This window comes from Citrus sinensis, chromosome 7, assembly GCF_022201045.2.
Source record: "Citrus sinensis cultivar Valencia sweet orange chromosome 7, DVS_A1.0, whole genome shotgun sequence".
Classification (NCBI taxonomy): domain Eukaryota; kingdom Viridiplantae; phylum Streptophyta; class Magnoliopsida; order Sapindales; family Rutaceae; genus Citrus; species Citrus sinensis.
In genome coordinates this window covers 14,616,078-14,635,497 of record NC_068562.1, presented here as the reverse complement: position 1 = coordinate 14,635,497, position 19,420 = coordinate 14,616,078, and the positions used below count along the sequence as shown (strand labels likewise).

Sequence of the window (19,420 nt, the reverse complement as noted above, 5' to 3'; positions counted from 1 at the left end):
TCGTCATTATTATTATTGTTGCTATTATTATTTATTAATGTCATTATTATTATTATACATATTTAACTAACCTAACACCTTTACATAAATTTGCTAAGATTTACATTGAGGCAATGATTAATTTTATGGTCATGCGGGCATTCGATTATTTGCATAAATAAATTAAATAAAAAAGAAAACCTTCAAATTTGAATTTGTCCTGCTTCCTCACAATTCCTCTGATGCATTACTTTTTCTTTCCAACTGTTCATGCTTCTCATTTTGTTATGTTTGTTACCTTATCATGTTAAAAAGTAATCATTATAGACACCCAAAACAATGAATAGACTTGAATTAAGAGACTATAGTTAAACTTTTGATAAATTAAAAATTTTTTGTTTAAATTTTTAAAAATATAACATGGATTCCGGACTCTTGATACAACATCAATACAATGCATTCATCATTTCGATAAGAAATGATAAGACTTAATATCACACCATCTGCCATATCAATTATGATATAAATTTTGTATCATAGCTTTATAAACTTATCAAAATTATTCTTCCAATTAATGTTATTTTAAAATATTTAAATAAAATGTACGTAGATTTTTTTTAACATAGTTTTGTACATTCTCATCAAACAAAAAACTTGTAGGAAATTTTTATTATTCATGTACAATTTCACATTTATATCCAGACGATATATTGTGTGTTGAAAAATATTATTAAAGTGTTTCTTAAACAAGATTTGTATGCATATTCTCGTTATCTTTTTTTTTTTTTCTTTCTTCTCAAATTATTTTTCTTTTAAACTAGTGGTATAGTTTTTTTAATTAAAAATGTTTGATATATTGGAGGGAACTATAACGTTTCTTCTAATTATTTTTTCATTATTTGCAGTTACTTGAATGATGAAGCACTAAACATTGATAAAGACTCGCATGGTAAAGCTTTAATAATTGATATAGCAGTAAATTACAGAACAAACAATGACAAATAGTACAGCAAAATTATGAGAAAATAATGAAAAAGATGAATGAGTGTACTTAACATATTTTCTCGACGAAGAGATTATTTGTCACCGAATACCAAATTATTCATAAGTTTATTGAAAAAAAAAATCAATTAAATTTGATATAAGATTAACAACACTTGCAATATTTCAGTTTATCAAACAATTTGGAATTTTGGATACAAAGAAGAAGACAAAATAACCCCTAAACATAACAATAGACTATCTTTTATCATCTTGCATTAATCCCTTAAAATTTTAAAAATATTTTTTTACTTGCATAATTTAAAAGTGTTTAATAAGTCAATTATATTTAACTTCTTGGAGAATTGAGACTACTTCTAAATTAATATAAATTAAATTATTGTGTAACTTAACAACATCCATTTTGGAAAAGATTATTTTACAACAAAAAGAAAATTATTTCACGGTGAACCACGAACAGGATCCAATTCGATCACATTTCACGCTGTATTTGTGTTGTACCTTAGTCAAAAAGCATGCCCCACGTTGAATTAGACAGGGTAATTCCGCCATAGAGGTACACCTAGTCGTTAAGAACAATGAGATCATAACCACAGGATTAAATTCGTCTCTGGCGAATGAATTGGCGATTACGCAAAACGCAATCGACCGCTTTTCAAAAGTGGAAACCAAAATTTAAAAAAAAAAAAAAAATTGACCAGTTTTTGGTCATTTTGCCGGTGTGAGCAGACAATCTGTCCTCGTCTCCAAACAAACGTTATTATATTTAATCAACCAACGTATACGAAAGAAATTGAATAAAATCACGCAATTGAATTGAAGATCAATTTTTAATTTCATTTTTGGTTGACAGATCGATCTGGATTTGGTTTCAGCGATGGATGTGCCTAGCTCATGGGACGCTTTACGCAAACAGGTCCAGTTTCCTCTGAATTTTGCTTTTTTAATTTATTTTTCTTTTTCATATTTGATTTGTTATATGAAAATTTGGTGTTACTGTAACTAATTCTCAACCCTTTGATCTGTTGAATTGATAGTTTCTCGGTTAGATCTTAGGTTCATTGGTTGGATTGCGAATGAGATGCATTTGGATCTGATTAGATTGTTTTTAACTGTTGGATTTCCAATTACTGAGACTTTGAATAGCTTTATATTGGCCAATTATTGTTCACGCTAATTCAATCATATGATTAGATTGAATTTCTTTATGAAGTAGAGGTATGTATTTAGCTAATTAATGTAGGATTACTCCAGTTGGTGATGTGGAACTTGGGTGATTCACGATAATCAAACGCAAGATCTTTTAATCTCTCCCCTCTTTGCTTTTGATGTCTTCGTGGTAGGTGGTGGCTGAAGTGGTATTTCATACATTTGTAATAATGTGACTCATCAAGTGTCTATATTGTTTGCCTTGCGCTTACACTAGAGAAGGATAGTGGGTTGGATCAACTTGTACTGGGATGCTTTCTTTAAGGATGTGGAACTTGGACTGTTCCCACTGGAATTGTCTTTACAGAGAACTTCCTGAAATTTTGAATTTTGTACATTTTGGATGGCATGAAGCTTAGTATTTTGATGGAAGGCTTATAAAAGTAATATGATATTTACTGTCTCAAATCTTAATTGGTTGTATGATTCTTGTGGCTATAACCTTTGAGCATGTCAATTGTCAAAGAATGTGGTGTTATTTAATAAGGACTGATTAAAATAAGGATTTGATGGTTTATATTCAGAGGTACTAACATCTTATCATATTTCAGGTAGTCCATTAAAACTTTATAAATTTCTTGGTAGAAACTGTTGTCTCTGAAGTTCCTCTACTGATTTAGCTCTTACCTTCTATTTCAATTTTGAATTGGTTGACGAATTCTCTCTGTTCTCTAAATTGCAGGTCTTAGATTTGTGCTTTGTTAGAAATATATATATTAACCTGTTATTTTCAATTGCAGGCGAGAAAGCTGGAAGCACAGTTGGATGAGCAGATGCATTCCTATCGTAAGTTGGTTTCCTCTAAGGGTTCTACAAAGGTTGACGCCGCAGAGAATGATCTTGAATCTGGGATAGATTGGTTGCTGAAACAGCTACAACAAGTAAATATACAAATGCAAGATTGGGTATCGTCAGGAGGATCCGAAATGGTTTCACATACTTTGACTCGTCATCAGGAAATTCTTCAAGATCTTACTCAGGTATCATGGCTTCTTACTTAATGTCCTAAAGGTTTAGTGAGCTTGATTGACATTTTGTTGTTTGAATTCTTTTCCCTTAAGTCCCAATCTAAAAAGTTTCAGGAATATTGTTAGTTGCTTCAGTGTAATGCGTCGTTCACGTATCGCAGGGGCTACTGGCCTAGCACTTCATTACCATTTTATCTTGTTCACACATGGCATATGTATTCAATGTTCAGTTTTTAGGAACAGTTAAGTTGTTTTCCTTTTTTAATTTAGCGCTGATGTGTGTTTGACAAAATGATGCATTTTTGACATTTAGCCTTATTTTGCTTTCACTTTCTCACATATTTACTTCCATAATTTCACAATATTTGTGCATAGTCTGGTTTGTAGTTGTGCAATCTGTCCATTCCCGTTCATTAACTAGCCTACAAGATCTGCTCTTTCCATATGTCTATTTCTTGTTGTCCATCTTCATTCTTATTGATGGATTTAAAACTGACTATTGATAAACAATAATATCCCATTCGGAACTCACTGTTTACTGATTCTGTAAAGTTTGTTTCAGACTTGAGGTCAGCTGGAGTCTTGTCTAAAATGACCTTTTTGATAGTCCATTTGCTTTGAATTATTAGATCTCTGATCAGATACCAACTTCTTGTTAGACATGATTGAAGTGCAGGAGTTTTATCGTCTCCGCTCCAGCCTTAAAGCTAAGCAAGAGCATGCTTCGCTACTTGAGGACTTTAGGGAGTTTGATCGGACCAGATTAGATTTAGAAGATGGTGTTGGTTCTCCAGAGCAAGCTTTACTTAAAGAACACGCGACTATTAATCGAAGTACAGGACAGGTATGTGATGGTATAAATAATACTTCTTTTTGGTAAATTTGGGAATGCCATTTTAGTTAGTTTCTTTTTGACATAATTCTTATGACTCCTGTGAATTCAAAATGTTCATGCTTGTAAAATAACAATGCGCTTTTAGAGCCATGGTCATTGTGTGTTGTGGAGAACCTTTGGAGCTTCCTGGCGATATTAGTTATTGTAAAGCTAATACAGTGATGGCTGAAGAGAATTTTAGGCCCAAAGAAAAAGTTCTTATTTTGGCATCTCATACTTAATAGAAGGGTAAATAAAAATTTATATCAAATATTTATTGGACTCAATAGTGTAGTTACAAACACCAGCTCCTATAATGAAGATCAACATGGTAAGAAAAGAAGGTGCAGGGTAATAGAATTGGAATATTAGTTATAGTTACTGGAAATATAGAATGCCTTTCGGTAGCAAAACGTTAATTCTTTTTTATCTCTCTCTTCTTTTGGTTGTTTTTTGTTGTTGTAATCCTAATAGGAGAATATATTGAGATACTGAAGTTTAAAAAAAGGAAAAATAAATTTGTAGATGGTGCAAGGCAAGGACGGATGCAGCACATGACCAGTGGGTGCTCAAGCCCCCACTGGCCAAAAAAAAAAAATATTTTAAATAAAAGAGAAAAATATTTTAATTTTCTAATTAATCTCCATAAAATTTAAACTTTAACTTTTAAGAAATATAAAAACCTATATTTTAATTAAAAATAATGATAGTCCACCACCCAAAATATTTTTTATTCTGAAAAATATGGTTAATTCTTCCTGTTTATATAATAATAGTAGAACGAACGTTTTCAGTAATAAAACTTATGAAGAATCATCTTTGGAATCGGATGGGATAAGTGATAGTTTGGTTGTTTATATAGGAAACAATAAATTTAATAATATTGATAATGAGTCTATTGCATAACATTTTTAAAATATAAAAATACGTAGAGACCAATTATAAATGTATTAGCAAATATTTTATATATTCAAAATTTTAGTTTTTATATTTTGCTATTATCTAATTTAGCCCCCGGTAAATTATTTTTTTAGATCCGCCACTGGTGCAAGGGACGATTAATTAGTTGGGGGGAGAGAGAGATAGAGAGTGGGGGGGAAACAAGGCTTTTGGCTTGATTTTCGGAAAGAGTAAAGAGGAAGAGTTTTAAAAACAAAGTCTAACTACACAAAATCACAAATTAGTTGGGTTTAAAGATTTTAGATAAAAGATAAGTCATAAATATCGATGTTTATCTCCTAATTTTAGCTAATAAAATTTCAATTAGATAGGAAAGATCAATATATAATTAAATGCATATTATATGAGGCCTTAGGCAAGTGCCCAAGTTGCCTACCTATTGACCTGTCCTGAGTTAATGATTTGATATATATGGAAAGTTATCATGTAGAAGGACACTAGCATACATAGATTTATTGGATCTTGTGAAGTTATGTTCGTGTTGGTATTGAAGATTTGGGCTAGGGTTGCACAGACTTCGGCTGTAATGGCCTGCACTCCCTTGTAAATGCTCACCTATTTTTCTTTCCAAGAATGAGTGAAGCAAGTGATTTTCATTTTTCCTTTTGCTTGAGTAAGCAAAACAGTTAAATTCTTAAATCTTTCTAGAGAGTTTAACTCTGCAAGTTGAACAAAAATATGGATAGTTTTGTTCCACTATCTCTATACTTAAATTGTGGTTATTATGTGTGTTCGAAGTAGAAAATTCTTTTTCATGCTAAACCATTGTGCATTTTGTTCTTAATGGGAAAAGGCAGCCAACTGTTGCCTGTTGCTTTAAAACTCCCTTTACCGTAGGTGGGATTATGTTCAAATTTGTTACTTTGAATGACGGGATTTAGATGTCTAGTTTAGTTTGAAGTTGCTTGATGCTGTTTGAAAATGTTCTTCTAACTTATTCAAATTCTTCAGTATATCCAATTTTTTTGTGAACTTCTGCCTGTAAAGGCAATAATAGATGGTGTTATTTTGAGTTCATCTGATAGTTTCAGTTGACTGGAAGCTTTATCGTGTCTTTACTCTCTCATCATCTTGCATTGTGCATTGTATAACCTTCTTCTAGCAGTGTTTTTATGAATTTCACACTATCTACATTGAACAAAAATGAATTTTACTTCAGGAAATCAGTACTGGTGCTGGTGCACTCTTTGGAAGCTGATGTTAACTTCTGATGTGTAATGCCACATAGGACCAGTGCTTTAGTTTGAGTGAACATTCACATCTTATTTTTGTATAACAGTCCATGCCTCTTTGTTTGCTAGAAGTGGATTGCATAGCATCTCCATTTCTTTTTCCATTGCATATGCTTCTTCCATGACGGTTTTGCGGATATGGGCTTGAGATGTATTACAATCCTTTGGCTCTATAATTCTTTACCTATTCTTGGCGTTGGATATAACTTGATCTAGTGGATCGAAGTTCTATGACCATTTGTAACTTAGTCTTTAATGAGGGATGGCAATCTGACATTTGCAATGCTGTAACCAATTTTAACCTTACTGTAAGCATGTGGGTTCTGACTAAACCGGTATATTTTCCATTCAGTAGTTTAAAAAATATGTATGAAGAAAGATAGCCATCCAAGCTGGAAGTATATATTTTCTTCAGAAAGTTAATATGTGCTTGGCATCAGAAGTGCTGTGTGGATGGGGTAAGTTTCGATTTTTAATCACATGCAACACTTACCCTGCATGTTAAGCTTAAAAATTATTTAAGTACCGGTGTGCTTGGTGGATTTTGGGCTGAATAGAAGGTTATTAAGGTTTACAAGAATAGCATGTTTTCAGATGCATGAAATTTTAATATATTACAGTTGGTACAATCGAGTGGCCTTTTTGCAATGTAATCTTTTTGGCATTCATTGTTAGAGAAACATAAAAAATATTTATTTTCTTCTGGAAATATCAGAGAAAGTGTGGATTTCATTCATCTACCTTTATTTTGCTTCTATAATGAATTGTGTCCAGATTTAAAAGATGCTTATGATGTACTTTTCATCTGGAGCTTTTGCAAGAGCAATGTTGGTGGTAGCTTAGACCATTTCATTTTGCAGGACTTCTTATTAATTATTAGATAAACAAATGAAGTCTTGTGTTTCTGTAATTAAATCAGTTACTCTGCATATTAAAATGGTCCTAAAAGAAACTTTCTCTATAGATATGTATTTTTTGGGATATTATTTTTCTAAAGGATGTTAAAGAAGGAAGCGTGAATTGTTTCTAATTTTTAGCTATAACTTTTCACTAAAGTTTGCGCTTATTGTGGTGCTGCAGATGGATTCTGTGATTTCTCAAGCTCAAGCAACTCTCGGTGCTCTGGCCTTTCAACGTTCAACATTTGGGGGCATCAATTCAAAGCTCAGCAATGTTAGCAGTCGACTCCCATCGGTATGAATACCCGTTATTGTGGTACCTTTATTATTTTCAACATTTGCTACAGGTATTTACTGTATAGAGCTTTTATAGTTTGCCTGAGAAAGAAATTCTTTTTTGTTCTGCGGTACCTTGATTTTTAAGTAAGAGTTAAAATGCTCAACGGATTGATAGCAGAGAAATTAAGTGCAAGTTTGGGATTGTGGTGGACTCCGAAGTTATGTTCAAATTGTCTAATTATTTTACCAAACATAACTGATTTTAGTTGCTCTTTTGGATCCAATAAGTAGCAATCATCAAATAAGTGATCATCAAACATAATTTGAAAGTAGATTCTCAAAGAAGTGATTGATCGACAATCCACGACAATCCCAAACACGCATTGAGTATCTACAAGAGATGATAGTAAATGACTAAAGCAAAATGGTGATTTAGTTAAAACTCTTAAAGTGGATTTGATGATTGCAATAGAAGAAGGATATGCAAGTGTTTTGGTAAATAATGTTAAAATCAGTCGAGGACAAGCAAAGAACACAGTGGAGTGTTATCATAGGACTAAAGCATCCTTGACATTACATTTTTACTAGGTTGAGTTGTTTTTTCTGTATTTATTGATATACCGCTTCAACGCAATGCTGCAGGTAAATCAAATCCTCTCATCAATAAAGAGGAAAAAGTCTATGGACACTATCATACTTGCCCTTGTAGCATCTGTATGCACATTTCTGATTTTTATCTACTGGGTGACCAAGTGAGAATGTGTTGATAATCATCGTGTTTCTGATCTTCGGCTAATGGAGGGCCATGGTTCACGTGTTGTTTCATGGTGAAATATTTCGGGTTGGTGGGAGTTTATGTCCTTCTGTGTAGCCGTACGGAATGTCCAGGAAAAGGCCAGCACAATAGGTGTATAGATACATCATTCATGGTAAGTGAAGGTTCGGTATAAGACATTCTTTTTGTTATGGCTTCGGCTCATATCTCAGATTCTATGTCTATTTGTTTGTTGTAAAATAGGGATTGCTCCTGTTCTAATTCCTTGAAAAAAGATACAGAAGAATGTAATACAAGGCGAAATTGTTACGAATGGCTGAGACTGAAAATGTTCTTTTAACTTGGATTTCGAGAGCTGTCCGTGTGTTTTTTTTTTTTTTTTTGGGTTGTTTTTACAAGATATCATTATTCAAAGGACTGTTCTGGAAAATAGAATTTTTATAGACCTCGTCTACTGAACTAAGAGAAGGGTCCATCAGGGATCTAATCTTGAGATGGGTAGTGGTTAAAAAAATTAAATTGGATTTTGCCGATCTTCTATTGAAAAAGAAAAAAAAATGAAAAAAAATAACTATACCAAGGGGTTTCCCACATTGAGTCAATTCATACTTATATAATATAAATATTTGACAATAACTATTTGACCCATAGATACTTGTAATTATTTAATCCTAAGTCAAACATTTAATTCTAAGCAGCCATAACTTCTCATGTGGTATCTAAACATGATTGTGCTTGTGCACAGAAGAGGAATATATGCAAGTTCTGATGATAAATTTTAGGAGGAAGCGAATATCAATTGAGATAGTGATGCAAAAGACTTTATGGCTTTTCTCTTCAAACAAGTTCCAATCTACTGACAGCATGATACAGATGGACAGAGGAATCTAACAACACGATTTGGGGTCCAATTTGATTAGACAAAGCAAAGGCAAACCCAACAAAGGAATCTCATTAGCTTTATTAATTTCTCTCTCACCAATAGGCAATAGACAAAGCAGATAATTTCAAACATGGTAAGTGCTTTCACAATCAATGACATCGGTCCCTTTTTATCTTCTGTTTTATCAACTTAAAGTTCGACTCTTGATGCTTATCTCAAAAGACCTGATGAGAATTGAGACCATGGTGCGAACAATGCCGATGAATAATAATTCATGATAAAGTTTGTGATGAACAAGCACTATGGGAGGCAACTAAGGGGCCTCTCCACATCAACTTCCCCATCTACTTGTCGGCCACTTGTCGCCGTACCCAGGTGCTTCGTCACCACAAGACGACAGAACGACACGTGGGAACGTCCCATTGGGTTTCAATTTTGCTGAAGTTTCAGATGCGTGTACAAAAGGGGTTTTTGAGAAAAGGGCATGCACATAAGCACATTTTTATTAAATGGGAAGATGGCGCTTGATCAACTTTACTTTTCATTTTCACGTACGAAAGTAGATTTCTTCGGTCAGCCACATTAGATGAACAATTTGTGGGCTTAAACCTAAACAAGAATTTTTGTCTTTTTGAGGTTGCCACTTTGAATGGTTTGAAAATTGATTCAACAATTATCCTTATATTGTGTGCATGTTCTTCAGTGTGTGTGCGTGCGTGCCAAGATAGTGATTTATGTTTTTTTCTTGAATCACATTATTTTATTCTACTACTATTATTATTATTGTTGTTATTATTATTATTATTGCTTCATCCTTTTTATCATTTTAGTACCTATTTAGGGCTATCATTGTCCTAGGCTCAAGTTAGCTAGGTAGCAAGTTAATGTGTTACTTTCATAGTGGCCATGGCCAACCCCACCACAATTGGCATTAATCGGCAATATTTGATTCCCCATGCCTTATCAACTGAAACCTCGGACAGCATAATGTAAACTGCTGCCTTCTCATATCTGTCTTCAAAATTGGCATTTGATCTAATACACACCTTCAATTTGGACATGTGAAATGATTGAGCTTTACATTATTATGAGCATAATTGATTCTTTTTTCAACTTGCAACTCCAAAGTCAATAATTCTCTCAACACAAACAATGTAATTAGTTAATGGACCTCTTATGAAATTTGATAGATAAAAATAATGTCAAGTTTATACCATTTACACGTGGGGCATTGAGAATAATTGGAATTTGTTTAAAAATACTAGATGATTATATGGGTCTCATAAAATTAAATACCTAAATTATTATGGCACAGTAGTACTTTGTTAGGATAATTTGATCATTATGGCACAATAGTACTTTGTTAAGATAATTTCATCATTTTATATTTTTAAGGTAAAATAGTTAAATTAAATCTATCTTTTCTATCTTTTTTACTTCTCTACTTTAACCCTACCTATTAATAGGAGGAAAAATAAAGTTCTAAAACATCAACTTCTTATTAGTGGTAGGATTCGCACATGTTCTACCTCAACTTTCAAGTTCTGTCATTGTCTATTGGACAAAAATTCCCACTGATAACTCAGTTTATCTTTAAACAATTTTAGTGGTGCAAAATGGTCAGAGATCTAAGATTCTAAGTAAAAATAAATAAATAAATGAGTAATTTTCTAAACTTATTCTTTATTCCAATATTCTTAAAAATAATATGATTTTTTTTTTCTATAATTACATTATTGAAGTGAGCGGGTTTCCACAACTTGTGGGCCGAAGCCAAGTCAAAAAAATATGTATCCCACTTTCACAAACTTAAATATAGATGGTTTAGACTTTGGCCCCTAAAGTATTTCAACTTTGATGTTTTCCCCCCCACGGGACACAGATTACCGTCCTTGCAAGGAGTATTATTGCCCAGCATGTGTTCTCTACAAGGAAGTGTTCAAAGCGTTTTGTTGCGCAATTAAAAACAATCACTTCAACAATTTAAAAACACTTTTGCAATATTAAATTCATTCCCTAATGCAGCACTCATATAAGTTTTTATATACAGGAATGCCACTTTCGTCGTTTGTAAAAAAATTGTTTTACTATTTTGATTGTTATGAATTTTCAATTCTTTATTTCTTTCCTATACAAATTGATATGAGAAAAAATTTGACATGTATACCAATAAACTAATTTTTATGTTCAAAGGATATTTTTGAGATTTATCCTTCAACAATGTATTAATGTTTTAACGCTAAGGATGGAATGAAGTACTAAAAGATTATAAGAGACCCAAATGGTTAAAAGAATTTTACAATTTATATATATATATTAGAGAGGGTATTCTTAATTTGTTAAAGTGAGGATACTAATAAAAAAAAGATTTTAATACACTAACAAATAAAAAAATATAATTTTTGATATATTAAAATATGTTAATTTTTATTTTAATGACATTTTCACTTTAACAAAATAAAACTATCGTCATTAGATAAGAGCTCTCTCCCTTTCTACATATATATATAGGGAGCCTCTAAGTTACAATAATTGTACCATACATCTCTCATGTGAACCACACAAAATTGTAGGACCCACAATTTGTGTGGTTCACATGAGAAATGTATGTTACAATTATTGTAATTTAGCATTTGCCATATATATATATATATGGTTTTCGATTAGGCGCACGACTACCTAAATGGCAGTTTATCAATGATGGAATTGTGTTATAGAACCTATAGATCGTCCAATAAACACCCCCCATGTCTCCAATCACTTAATCTTATGAAATATTCTTTTAATTCAGCTCTTTCTGCATGGAAGCTACTAGAAAAAATGCCCTAGTTATATATATCAAATTTTCATAATCTTTTGTTTACTTGATGCATGAATGCGTCTTAATTAAAACATATGTGAAATATCAATTTGTTTTGTTTTGTTTGGTTTATGCTTTTACAAGCTCGTGTTAATTAAACCTACTGCGATTAAACAAATAGAAAATGATGGGTGATTAAGATAATCTTCCATTAAGGCATTACTTTAATCATTAATCAACAAATCATAAGATTAAAAAAAAGAATATATATATCAATTTTTTTTATTTCAATCCATCAAATCATATGTCCATTCCATTTATATTAATTCCAATCATACGCCTTCAAAACAATTTAATTAAACCACTTGTCAAAATTTTGTAGACTGATGGCTAACATGCACGTACGGAAACAATTAACAAGTTTGATTAATAAATATTTTAATGTTTCAAAGTTTGATTAAGTGGGAAAATAATATGATCCTGCCCCATGTGAGAATGACTTTTAAGGTTTTATATTCTCTCTGCTATTTCAAACCTTTGCTTAATCCAGAATGATAAGTTGATTTAATGTTAGTTTGAAAATGCTTATCTTAGCAATAGTTTAAAAAACAATTCCTAACAGGCCAGAAAGTCAAAAAGACTGTTCGATTGAATTAACTATTTTATTATAAATTCAAAAGGGGGAAAAAATAAAAGAGGGAGAGATTGTTAGTTTCCCTTATTAAAATTAATATACACCACTTGACTCTTTATTATTTTTATAATAGTCAATAACCCTCGTGGCAACATAATATTATATTATTTTTTTAAAATACACTTTTATTCATATTTACTATAAATTAAATAAAATATATGGGTGAAAATTAAAATTAAAATTTAAGAATTAAAAATAAGAAATATATGTTTCAGTATGAATACAAAATTAATAATACTATACTTTTCTTGTACTTTTGTTAGTTTTCATATACTTATCTTATAATAAATATATATTTTATATGCTGAAGATAAATTATCAAGCAAATGACTCATTTATCCTACTTTTCCTTTAATTTTTTTTTTGTTTTAGGGGGATTTTCGAATATTATGAAAGCAGTGGGGGTAAGTAGTACATATTAATTTCAGTAATGAGAAATTGACAATCTCTCAAAAAAAAAAAAGGGAAGAAGAAGAAAAGGAATTTCTATCTTGAAAATATTAAAAAAATAAGGGAGAAAAACGCTTAAATCTTTGATGTCTCTTAATTTACCATTTGGGTATTTAACTTATTATCCAATAATAACATTTTTTTTAATTATACATGTGCATACATTATAATAATATGCTATTAAAAGGTCATGTTTATCTTTCGACAATAAAGGTTGAATGTTAAAATTATAATCTCAAGGACATAATGGGTATTAAGAAGAAAAATGGTAGGAACCCAAATAATAACAGTGAGAAACATTGAGGGACCTAACTAAAATAATATGAGATTGAATACACAAATTATAGATAAAATATAATTAATTAAGAATGATGACAAAGAATCCTACATTCTCTCTCTCTCTCTTTCTCAAATAAAAATAATTTCAATGCTCACTTATAATTATATTTCAAAGTTAAGCTTACTAGTTAGTGTGTAATCCCTAACCCTTTTCCAAATCCGGTGCCGACAAAAGTTAATCTTTGCTTGTCATTTTCGATTCCAATCAAAACAGGAAAATAGTCCTAAAAGAGAAAAAGCAAAATATTCAATTGATAGAAAGATAGTTCTCACTGATCTATCAATTGTCAATGAATTAATTTTGAAGGAAATATAAATATTAAAAAATAATAAAAAAAGGTGGGAAGAGAAAGAGTAAAGATCCTATTAATCTGCTAGAATTATTTAACAGATTCTCATAGGTATCCAAACAAAGAGGGATCTGATTGAGGAACAAATTAAATTTCATATATTGGACATGAAATTATGATTTTATAATTTTTTTTTTTGGGAAATGTGGAAGCTTACCTAATATCTATAATGATAAATTCAACTATATGTAGTTATGTACGCCGCCTAAATCTTGCTATTAACACCCATATTGTAAGTATATTTACACCTATGGGTTCTCTTTGGGGAAAAAAAATATCATTTAATTTTTATATTTTGATTTAAACGTCGTTTAGTTATTATATTTAAAAAAAATCTTAAAATAACCTTGTTCTTAATATTTTATACTCTTACCCTTACTCTTTCCTTTCTTACTATTGCTATAATATTCTTGACTTTAATTGATTTCAATATTCTTGATATTAATTAATTTATCTATTGAAAAGTTAATTAAAAAACTAACCTATTATTATTTATTAGTAAATTAACTAACAAATATCAATCTAAAAGAACTTGTATTTTTTGTGCCCTTACGACAATCTTACTAATTATTATTTATAGATAAATTAATACTAGTCAACTTTAAGCAATGTCTAATACTCATACAACAATCTTACTAATTTACAAAATTAATCCTAAAATCAATAATAACAAAAAATTTACACTAATTTTTATTTTACTTTTAAGGTTGGTTTGATAAATTAATATTGCAAGGACATTATTATAAAAGTAAAGAAAAAGTAAAGGTAAGAGTGTAACATATTTAATAACAAGAGTGTCTTTAGATACTTTTTAAATATAAAAATTATACGACCACTTAATTCAAAATATAGGAACACAAACATTTTAAAATTTTTTGCACTTCTATGTTTCTTACTTTGGAGTTGGAATTGAATGATATAGTCTTGAAGTGATTTTTCGTTAATACATATCTCCTACTTCAACAAAATAAACAGGTAAATAAATAATGCTTGGTGAGCAACTTCATCAATTGTATGATGACATCGAACATGTGACACATTATGTGACTTATTATTAATAGTGTTGAAACTATACATGCACTTGATAAATATAATAATGTCGCTCACCATAATATGAATAACATCATCCACTAGATTATATTAAAAAAAACTTCACAACTTAAGTATTTTCATAATATTTAAAATAAGATTGTTCCATTAAATCATTTGGACTCATACAAACAGTAAGAATTTTATACATAGAAAGCACACTCCTGCCAAGACAAACAAATTGCTGGTTAACAATAATCACAGTCAATAAAACTCTCAATAAGAATAATATTTTCTTAAGACCCAATTTTTCTTCTCAAAGCAATAGTCTGAAGTATGAACTTATTAAAAGAGCATCACCTTGTGACTAGTGAAAAAAATAGTTTTTGTCATGTTCTTTTGAAAGTGAAAAGGGACCAAGAATTTTCTTTAAGAAAATTACATCACATCTTAATTAAATTGAGTTCTTAAGCACATTCGACTAAAGGAAAGTTCTCAGTCTATTGCAAAACTGGTTATAGAATTACTTTGATCTTTTGAAATTAATTATTAAAATGTCAAAAAATAAGGTTATGATTTCAACATCAATCAACTCCTATTAGAAAGCTTATTAGTTCATGAATAATCTAAAGAGGCGAAATTTAATTTTGAGGTTCATATCTCAGATTGAACATATGGTTCGATAAAATTCGTAATGTGGAAGCTATATATCTGTTGCACTTGAAAATCGAAAAATTTATATGAAACGATTTTTTTTTTCTTTTACTGTCATGAAGTTCACATATGAATGAGATTAAAGTTGATGGAGATGTGCTTATGCATGTGATTGTGTATATATAATTGCTGATCCAAGACATTTAAATGTCATGAAGCTGATTAATTAATTGGACCCACTACTAGTTAAATCTCAACTTGATTGATGATCCAAACACTTCAATCAACATTAATTATTTCTCAATTTTTTCATCAATCTCCATCACTGGCCATATGATCAGATGATTGACCATAATTTTTGTATGCATCTAACTGTATTTATACACCTAAAAAGTACATAGTATGATCAACGGGGAAAAAGAAAGAAAAAAGAATGATTGCTCCGTTCTTTCAAAGCTTCTTGAACAAAATATCTTGAGGATCATGAATCATCATAATACACTCACTATAACAAAGGTTCATGTAGATTATATAAATTATATGAGCCACATAATTTCTTTTTCTTTTTTTGATTAAAAAAATTTAATGTTTCAATCCACTTATATTTACTGTCAGAATTTTATGTGAATAGTTGATATAGATAACTCTATTATGATGCAACCCAAATAAATAGACACATGTCAAATCTACCACAAAATATCTCCTTTCTCATACACATTCAGGAACTTAAACAGATTCCCACGTACATGTATGAAGGTAGTTTATCACCTATATCTGTTATCATATAAAATTACAAATCAATTCATTAATTCGAGATTTTTTTTTCTTAACAAGTGCCTTTAGAACACATGTCATACTTAACAACATTCTGGTTAAATGGTATGTACAGTTTTGACAAAGTCTCTGCTTATAGACTGAATAAGATATTGCAAGCCTAAAAAGGATAAAATGAAATGTTTTTTTTTTTTTTTAAGATTCTGCAAATCCTTTGTTGGAGTTTAGAGAACTTTACAAAAACCACAAACTTTTTTCTAGTACACAAGTCCATTCTAGCCAAAATAATTCTGGAACCCACAAAAGCAAGAAGATTATTTTATGTTGGATTTCATTATAAAGCTACAAGTAGCCTTAAATTTAATCAAAAAGGTCCAAGAAAACGTAAAAGAGACAACAGTGGGAAAACAAAAAAGAAAAACGAAAAAAGAAAATTGAGTAAACGAAAAAAATGCAATGGGCATATTGCAAAAGAAAGGATGTACATACTACATAATCATGTGTGTTTCCTCATGAGTTTCAATCAAAGTGTTGGATTACACACATACAGTAAAAGCACTACAGTCTCTCTCTCTCAAAGTGTCTTAATCTGTAAGTCTTGAAATATTAAGACTTCGTAACTGTAAAATAGTTGAAAAAAAAAAATTGAATAGTATCTATACAAGAATCCTCATCACTATTTATTACTTTTGTCATTATAACATTTCACCCTCTCTTGCTTTTAAACCTAAACTCAATCAACCCTAAAGGAAAAAAAGTTCATTTGCTCTTTAGCGTATTCATATTCATCGCATATGGAGCCTCCAAAATCAGAGCCTTCTGAAACTTCAAGCTTCATCTCAGTTTCAAATGCTGCTCATTCATGCATAATCAAACCCTCAGAAAAAGAAGGCCAAAAAGTACAACGACAAAACACAAACCCTGCTCTTGTATTGGATCTAAGCCTCTCTAACAAGGATTCAAATCGTGGGTCGAAGCCGGAACTCAATCTCATAGACTGCTTCAAGAGTACTGATTCTTCCCAAGATTCATTGGAGAACAATGATATTCATCGTCAAGGTAATGAAACCGAGCCTAGAGTATTTTCATGCAACTATTGTCAAAGAAAATTTTATAGCTCACAAGCACTTGGGGGTCACCAAAATGCACATAAAAGAGAAAGAACCCTAGCCAAAAGAGGCCAAAGAATTAGTACGCCGTCGTCGTCGTCGTCGTCTTTGGCTTTTGGTCATCATCATAACCCTAACTCATACACACATAGATCATACCCTAGTTTGGCTTCTCTGCCTCTGCATGGCTCTTTTAATAGATCACTTGGGATTCAAGTTCATTCTATGATTCACAAGCCATCTTTTATCCCATCAACAATCAATTCTTCATATTCTTACAGCCAAAATGGGTGGCCTAGGCAACCCATTGATCAACAACCAGCAATTGGGAAGCTTTCTCAAGAGAATTTTCAAGCAAATGCAGCAGCTGGATCATCATCAATTAATGGTGTTTCAAAATTTGAGAATGTTAAAAAATTTTCTCCAGTAACCGAAGGAAACATTGGAGGCTATTGGTGTGATTTTGTTAGCCCTTTCAAGACAAAACAAGATGATTTGCAAAAACTGGACCTGTCCCTCAAGCTCTAATAATTCAGTTCTATCTTGTCTTCTTCTTCTTTTTTTCTTTTCTTTTTTTTAACAATTTAGCTCAATATTCTTTTCTGTAATAGTTTTCAGTTTAACTTTTTGTACATAATTTTAGGTCACAGAAGACTTTGAGAGATTTTGCTTTAAATGCTTAAGTTTGCTTAATTCTATAGGTTTGATGTGGAAACTTTTGAAATTTAATGCTATTAAGCGGCTTGCTATTTCTTCGTTTGTCTAATATTTGTATATTTTTCTTCCATGATGTCTTGTTGAAAGGTTAATGCTATTTAGCTGTCCATTTCCCATTGCTTTTAGCCGTTTAATTAAGATTGGTTTCACATTAAACAATTAATTACTTTGCAATTTCATGCCACTACATTTAGTTCTACTTTTTCAATGCTTTTTCTTGATCATGATATATATGATTCAAATTTCAAATTCAAACAATATTACTCTATGAAAACTTTATTTAGTTGAAGAAAAATGATGAATTAAAGAATGCCAAATGCTTTTGCTATTCAATGACATCAATCTATTTTGTTTGTCTCTTTAACACGGTCCACATATACACACATTTATGTACAATTTTTATTTTTATTTTATTTTTATTTTTTTGCATGTTTGTGCTTGTCATTACATATCATGTGGTTAAGTATAAACGTAAGAGTACATGGTCCACTTAAATGTATATAAATTGGATGGTTGTGATTGTCTCTCAATGACAACATCTTTGACCCACTTGTTGTTGAAGAAATAGACCATCTCTACTAATTTCAAAAGCTTTGATCAAAAGATGGTGGGGAAAAATGAAATTGAAAGGGGTTGGTGTTGTTTTGGCTAGTTATTATATGCCAAAGTGAGGCCAAATAATGACTCTTTGCTATGCTATCACATCATTTTACTATATTTTATTGTATGGGTAAATCTTCATTTCCTTGATTTCATTGATTTCTTACCTAAGAAATCTCCTTCATTTGGGGGCCACCAAAATAGTGGGTCCAAATCAATGTGATGTAAACAAATTAGATCATGTTAATCATAATCCAACATGAGTTAATTTCCTAGAATCAAGATGTTAAAGCTACAAAATCTCATAATTATGACACTTAATTATCATGCAACTCTCACATTAACATGGGGATTTGATAGCTATTGGTGGCATAGGCAAGAAGAGTGGGGCCACAAAATGTTGAATTTGGAACGAGCAACCTGGGCTTTCGCCACGTGGCAGGTTTCGGTTGGACTGTCCATTTTCTTGTGTTGGACTGCCTTTATCCTTGTTTCATATTTTGCCACTAGAAAATTTTAGCAAAGCTTTGATTTTGCCTCTTGGTTAAGAAACAATTTAAAAGCAATGGTTAGAAAGTGATGCATGAAAATTGGAAAAATGTAGACGCTATCATTTTAATTGCTGAGATTAGGTGAAAATTTTCTAAGGACAAGAAGAAGTGTTAAGTGGTCTTTTTATTCAAGATCTTATCATAATTAAAGACGAGATTTTTTGTCTTTATTTAATTAAAAATTAGGAATTGATACTTAAATATTTATTAAAAAATTATTAAAAAGATATCCCCAAATCTAATGTCCATCACTAATACACACATGAATTACGTGGAGGCAACCCAGCATTAAG

General features: G+C 31.0%; 2 protein-coding genes across 2 annotated transcripts; both read left to right on the top strand.

Moving 5' to 3' along the window:
* Positions 1-1,616: 1,616 nt before the first annotated feature.
* On the top strand, positions 1,617-8,517 carry LOC102630274 (Golgi SNAP receptor complex member 1-1). The gene is made up of 5 exons (XM_006465138.4): positions 1,617-1,897; positions 2,931-3,170; positions 3,835-4,002; positions 7,305-7,418; positions 8,045-8,517. Exons 1-5 carry the CDS (start codon positions 1,859-1,861, stop codon positions 8,156-8,158), a joined length of 675 nt encoding a protein of 224 aa, XP_006465201.2. The 5' UTR covers positions 1,617-1,858; the 3' UTR covers positions 8,159-8,517.
* An 8,306-nt stretch (positions 8,518-16,823) lies between these two features.
* On the top strand, positions 16,824-18,025 carry LOC102630576 (zinc finger protein 1). The gene has a single exon (XM_006465139.4). It carries the CDS (start codon positions 16,945-16,947, stop codon positions 17,785-17,787), a length of 843 nt encoding a protein of 280 aa, XP_006465202.2. The 5' UTR covers positions 16,824-16,944; the 3' UTR covers positions 17,788-18,025.
* Positions 18,026-19,420: the final 1,395 nt, after the last annotated feature.

Excerpts from the sequence above, each read along its gene's own strand:
- LOC102630274 (XM_006465138.4), top strand. The coding sequence starts at position 1,859 with ATGGATGTGCCTAGCTCATGGGACGCTTTACGCAAACAG. Across the intron at positions 4,003-7,304 it reads TTAATCGAAGTACAGGACAG|ATGGATTCTGTGATTTCTCA; the intron begins GTATGTGATGGT and ends GTGGTGCTGCAG. Across the intron at positions 7,419-8,044 it reads TTAGCAGTCGACTCCCATCG|GTAAATCAAATCCTCTCATC; the intron begins GTATGAATACCC and ends GCAATGCTGCAG.
- LOC102630576 (XM_006465139.4), top strand. The coding sequence starts at position 16,945 with ATGGAGCCTCCAAAATCAGAGCCTTCTGAAACTTCAAGCTTCATCTCA.